Source organism: Cornus florida, unplaced genomic scaffold (genome assembly GCF_030987335.1).
Source record: "Cornus florida cultivar Cherokee Brave unplaced genomic scaffold, ASM3098733v1 CherokeeBrave_3.0.0_Hap2_Chr11, whole genome shotgun sequence".
In the NCBI taxonomy this organism is placed as follows: Eukaryota; Viridiplantae; Streptophyta; class Magnoliopsida; order Cornales; family Cornaceae; genus Cornus; species Cornus florida.
In genome coordinates this window covers 111,505,636-111,512,128 of record NW_026775581.1, presented here as the reverse complement: position 1 = coordinate 111,512,128, position 6,493 = coordinate 111,505,636, and the positions used below count along the sequence as shown (strand labels likewise).

The 6,493-nt window shown below is 33.5% G+C and overlaps 1 protein-coding gene across 1 annotated transcript; it reads left to right on the top strand.

Annotated features, from left to right (window-relative positions):
* Positions 1–3,652: 3,652 nt before the first annotated feature.
* Positions 3,653–5,581, top strand: LOC132281858 (uncharacterized). The gene is made up of 2 exons (XM_059783521.1): positions 3,653–4,577; positions 4,977–5,581. Exons 1-2 carry the CDS (start codon positions 3,653–3,655, stop codon positions 5,579–5,581), a joined length of 1,530 nt encoding a protein of 509 aa, XP_059639504.1.
* Positions 5,582–6,493: the final 912 nt, after the last annotated feature.

Sequence of the window (6,493 nt, the reverse complement as noted above, 5' to 3'; positions counted from 1 at the left end):
ATTAAGAGAATTTTTTTTTTTTTTCATTTATAACGTCACTTTAATAGAACCTAAAATGAAAATCTTACTTAAATATATATGAAGAGGTATTTTTATCATTATAACATAACTTTACAATAAATTTAATAATTAGAGGATTGTATATTAACATTTTTCTTTTCTTTTCTTTTCTTTTCTTTTTTTTGTAAAAAATAAAAAGTAAAAGAGATTTTATGCAATTTAAAAAGCAAATATTTGATCTCCTTTATTAATAGACTTATCTCTGCAGCCACAGGTATAAGCCCTTTGGAGGTAGGGACAGATCTAAGTATATACACAAGGGGCAATTGCCCTCACTGATTTTTTATTTTTATTTTTTTAGTGTTAATACTACTGATTTTTCTTTTTTGAGTTATATACTTATAAAAATTTTATATTGCCCCCTGAAATTACAAAAGATTTACACTATTGCCCCCCTACACAAATTCTTGGGTCCGTCCCTGTTTGAAGGGAAAGACTTTGCTTACTCTTCATAAAGAAATTGGTTAGAGATAGGATTGTTTCCATGCATATATTGCAAGATAATCTGCAGTCTAACAGATGGGTTTGCAGAGGGTGGAATATCCCTGATAGCATTATGGGGTAAGCTTGTTTTATAGTCTCATAGTTTAGTTTACTTCCAGCTTAATTTGCAATCTCATTATGTGGATTGGCTTTTGCTATGATTCAGTTTTCTCTGGTTATGATGTTGTTGCATTCGCTTTTGAATCCACAAATATATGGTTGTGGTTGTGGTATATATTCTTGAACTGTGTGCTCAATTTGATAATGTCTTTTGGTGATCTAATTTCTTTTTAGGTTATGTTTGGTCGCATAAAATTGAAATATTAGAATTTGAATTAGTGTAATTGAAGAAAATTTTAATTTTATTTTAGTTTTTTTTTTCTGAATAAAAATTTAATTCAAAGTTGCAAAAAATTAAATTAAAATTAGCTTCAAATGACCACATGGTATTTACCTCATAGTTGTAGTGCTTGTTGTAAGCTCTCTGGAGATGGTGAAAATTGCTCTTCTTAGCATGTGCTGTAAGTCTCTGTTTCATTAACATTCCGTGGCAGGTAGCTATCATGGGGCTTGGGATGTGCCTATGCATAGCCTGCTTTATAGTTTGTAATGACACAAGAAATCACTGTTTATTTATTTATTTATTTATCCTGCCAATAAGAAAAACAGTCATACAGTATCTATAAAAAGCGCCATAAATTGCCGTACATAGACAAACAAATCATGAAGCAATATAATAAAAATTGAAGAACGGGCTCCAGATTTGCTGAGAAACAATGTAACAACAAACCACTAAGGAAGGAAAGCAGCAACGGGAGTGACTCACGGGTTAGGCCATCGTCAAGACAACTGCTCCAACGCTGCATCCACAAGGCGCCGCCGACGGGAAAGAAACCCCCCAAACCCCGCACAAGAGGTAGGGATCACAAAACCCACATAGAGGCGGAGATCAGAAAACCCACACAGAGGCGAAGACAACAAAACCTGACATAGATTAGAGATCAAGCCGGAAACAAAAGGCAGATCTATCCCGTCAAGCCAGAAACAAACCTAACAGGAGCAGATCTAACAAAACAACAACAAAACGACGTAAAAAACTCACCCATTGAGCGACTATGTACAGCACGCCGAGTTTATTACGCGGTGAGATGTGAGAATTGACACCCCCCACCCCTATGGGAGGGGATAAGGAGCAAAACAGAGGGAGAGAACGAAAGTGGCAGGGGCGGAGCCACCTGTTGGCTAACCTAGACTGTAGCCCAGGTCCAAAAAAAAAAAATTTACTAGTACTATTACCTAGCAGCTATAGCCCAACCCAACTTTCCCAATCCATGATAAATAGCCCAGCCCACTAGGCATTAGCCCAACAAATTGAAGCTTATATATCGACCTAAGTAACTATTCAGCGCACACACGAATGAATACAGAATACATGAACTGTGAACTGATACAAATCATACAACTATATACAAGGGTTTGAATACTGAAACCCTAAATCCCATTAATCACCTACTTGAGCTTCGGAATTGGACCAGAAGATTGAAGACTTAAAGAGTCAGATTAGAATGGAAAAATCCGAAAATTATCTTTTAAGTGCTCAAATTTAGATTGTAAATACATCTATATATATATATATATATATATATGAATTTGTTATTTGTATATGAAATTGACAAATTGTGCACATTAAATCTATCTTTCAAATATAAATATATATATATATATATATATATATATATATATATATATATATATATAGATTTGCATACTTTAATCTAGGGTTTCAATTACTTTAAATTTGGGATTTTTTTTTATTTTTTGGGAGATTGAAACTTAGGCTTTTATACATGAGATAGTTTGGAAATTGGAATTGGGTCTCGACTCTCGTGTGTTATGTTTTGTGTAGATTGTGTAGTTATAATAAAATAATGTTCCAACCACTCAAATACTTTCATATATATATATATAATAAAATAATATTCCAACCACTCAAATACTTTCATATATATATAGATGAAAGCAGAATAATAGAGAGAGAAACTCAGATTCTATGCAATGAAAGTTTGAAACCAAAAACCCCAAGCCAAATTGACGACGATTAATTGAGATTAATAATCTAATACACAAACCCATAGGCCATAGAGGTCCACCAAAATTAACACAGAAAAAAATAATAATAATATATATTTTTTTTTACAATTCCAATTTCAAAGCCCTGTTTAGTGCACCCAAACACAACATAGATGGTTATAGTAGATCACAAAGCCATAAGGTGAATGTTTATTGATGGTGGTATTAAACAGAAACACAGCCTAAGAATGAAAAACAGTGAGTTCTGTGAATAGAGACAAATTATGAGAAAATAATATAAAAGTATGATAGATTTGCATACATTTGTTTGGTTTGTATGTGTGTGAGTTAGAGTGAGTTAGAGTGAGTTGAAATAAAATTTCAATACAAGTTTCTCATTTCTTTGACAATACACAGACCTCAATAAATTTTTTTTTTTCTTTTTCCTGCTCCAGCTCTATAGGTGATAGGCAATTAGGCATGCCCTTTATTTTTGTTTGTTGAAGCACACTACAAGGTAGGAATTTTCCACCCACACGATGAAAAATTTGTTTTCGTTTTATAAACGAAAAGATGATAAATCAGAAATTGGGACAGCTTCTACGAGTACGAGTACCCGTCCTAAGACTACAAGCTCTAATGAGCAGCAACAAGAGCCTCCTTCAAAAATTCTAAGAGTTGAGCAAACAGAGGTTGATGATATGTCTTTTATACGAGATCTTGGTTTGCGTCTTCAAATATCGAAACATCCGTTAATGAACGTGATGAGCTTCGACAAAATTATATCTTAAGGGGACCTTATCAACCAAAACTCCCTGTGTTTCCTTCCACTCAAAATAGAACTCAATCTCGTCAACTTCAAAGTAGTTGGTATGAAAAATTCACTTGGATTGAGTATTTTCCTAAGAAAAATAAAGTATATTGTTTGCCAAGTTTTCTCTTTGAAACTAATCCACCATCCCGTCCTACTTTTACTGTCGATGGGTTTAATAGTTGGAAAAGGGTTAATGATGGATATAGGTGTGCTCTTTTGCAACATATGGGAGGTCCTAATTCATTTCACTTGTGTGCCGTAAGAGCTTCAGATGCTTTAATGAATCCTTTGCAACATATTGACAGAGTGTTGAATGTATTATATAGAGATGTGGTAAAAAAGAATCAATTACGCCTTAAGACAACAATTGAAAGTGTTCGATGGCTTGCATTCCAAACATGCGCATTTAGAGGTTATGCTGAATCCGTTGAATCTTTGAATCGTGGCAACTTTATTGAATTCATAAAGCATTCAGCAAAGTTAAATGACAAAGTTACTGAAGTTGTCTTAGAGAATGCACCAAAAAATGCAAATTACCTCTCGCCAATGGTTCAAAAAGAGGTTTTACATATTCTTGGCAATAGGGTGAGATGTAAGATTCGTGAAGAAGTTGGGGATGCAAAATTTTGTATTTTGGTTGATGAAGCACAAGATTTGTCTAATACAGAGCAAATGGCCATTGTATTGAGATTTGTTGATAAGAATGGTTTGCTTAGAGAACGATTTTTTGGAGTTGTAGTTGTTAAAGACACCACTTCCTTAACTCTTAAAAAAGAAATATCAGATGTCCTTACTCTTTATGATCTCCAAATTGATAACATGCGAAGCCAAGGGTATGATGGAGCGAGCAATATGCGTCGGGCATGGAATGGATTACAAGCGTTGTTTCTTAAAGAATGTCCATATGCATATTATGTACACTGTTTTGCTCACCAACTACAACTAGCATTAGTTGCTACATCCAAAGATGTGCAAGATATATGGCTATTCTTTTCCAAGTTGAATTCTATTGGCAATCTTGTCAGTGTTTCTCCTAAGCGTCATAGTGAGTTACAATCAACTCAAGTGATTTTATCTGTTAATAAGTTGGCTACTGGTGAACTTCAGAGTGGTAAAGGAGTTAATCAGATTAAGACATTGCAGCGAGCAGGTGCCACTTGATGGAGCTCTCATTTTGCTTCTGCTAGTAGCTTTATAGACTTATTTGATCCATCTCGTATAATTATTGAAAATCTTTCAAAGAATGGACCAACTAATTCTATACGTGGGGAAGCAAAAGGTGTTTACCTTGCAATGCTATCATTTGAATTTGTATTTATCTTGCACTTGTTGCATGAGATGATGGGAATTACTGATATACTTTGTCAAGCATTGCAACGAAAAACTAAAGACATTGTAAATGCTATGAACCTTGTTTAAAGTACGAATGCACTCCTTCAAAATTTGAGAGAAAATGGGTGGCATACTTTCTTTCAAAATGTGGAATCATTTTGTAAAGAGCATAATATTGTAGTACCTGATATGAGTGCTTCTTATATGGTGGGTACAGGTCGTTCTTGTCAACAAAACGATAGTATCACATTTAATCATCACGATCAAGTTGATATTTTCAATGCTGCTATAGATTTTCAATCGATGGAGTTAAATCAGAGATTCTCTGAAAGTACAGTGGAACTCCTTATTCTTGGCACAGCTTTTGATCCTAAAGATGCTTATAAATCATTTAAAGTTGATGATATTTGCGATCTTGCAAGGAAATTTTATCCTAAGGATTTTCAAGCTGAGACGCGTGCTTTAAGAAGCCAGTTGGAGCATTGTAAGATTGATGTATTCCATCATCCGAGTTTTCAGAATTTGTCCACCATTTCTAATTTATGCAAAATGCTAGCTGAAACAAGAAAGAGAGAAACTTATTATCTAATTGATAAATTGATTCGTCTCATATTGACTCTTCCTGTTTCTACAGTAACAACAGAACGAGCTTTTTCGGCAATGAAGCGTGTCAAAACTAAACTTCGCAACAAGATGGCTGATGAATTTCTTGCAGATTACATGATTCTCAACATTGAAAGAGAACTTGCTGAAGATATTGATATAGATTCGGTAGTTAATGAATTTGACTCTCTCAAAGATCGGAGGGTTCATCTTCAATAACTTAGGTTCATCTTCAGTAGGTTACTTAAGAGAATACTATATATGTTTTTGTATCCATCTATGATGTACTTCATTTGATATATGAGAACATCATCATTTTTTTGTTGTTATAAGAATTATTGTGTTCATCTTCAATTTTTTTTTATCTTTAGCCCGCCCCACTTTGGAATCCTAGCTCCGCCTCTAGAAGGGTTGTGGCTCTCCTAAGAAATCACTCATAACTAACAATTGAAATAAAATATATCTTTATATGAATGGCATTTCTTTAGCTCTTCTTGTATTACCTTAAAAATTCAGATTAACATTATGGTGTTATGTTATGAGTAGTGAAGAGGAGTAGATTTTATGTGAAGGTGTGATTCTCCTAAACAACGTCAGATCTCCACCCTTTCTTGTGTGTTGTAGGCATGAGAGAATTTGAATTTTTTTTTATTGATTTTGTTATAATAAAAAACAAAGAAAAGGAAAAAATAAAAAATAAAATCACTTGACATTTGTCAATATTATCAAATGAAGTTCGAACAACCAACATTACATATTATATTTTGTACCAGTATAATTTGATGACAAACTTCTGTCACTAATTTCTTTTCTTTATTTTTTCCAGCTTTTGTCACTAATTGTCCAACTTACGATTTGCTTTAGAAAATTATTACTGTACATTACTATTGTTGTCAAATTATGAAATGAGAAATGATTGTGTCATAAAAATTTAAACCAAACATAAGCCGAAGAGTCCCCACTCACAAGATGATCAAATGAAATGAGAGGTTTTGTCTTGGTTCTTATAAAATTAGAGTCAAAGATAAGGCTCGAATAAATGGTATTCAACAAAATTCGATGACGTTTATTTACAAGATAAATTCCATTATCATCCATTTAAGGAAAAAGAGTGGTGCTCTTTAAGCCGAT

Excerpts from the sequence above, each read along its gene's own strand:
- LOC132281858 (XM_059783521.1), top strand. The coding sequence starts at position 3,653 with ATGGGAGGTCCTAATTCATTTCACTTGTGTGCCGTAAGAGCTTCAGAT. Across the intron at positions 4,578-4,976 it reads TAAGACATTGCAGCGAGCAG|GTCGTTCTTGTCAACAAAAC; the intron begins GTGCCACTTGAT and ends TGGTGGGTACAG.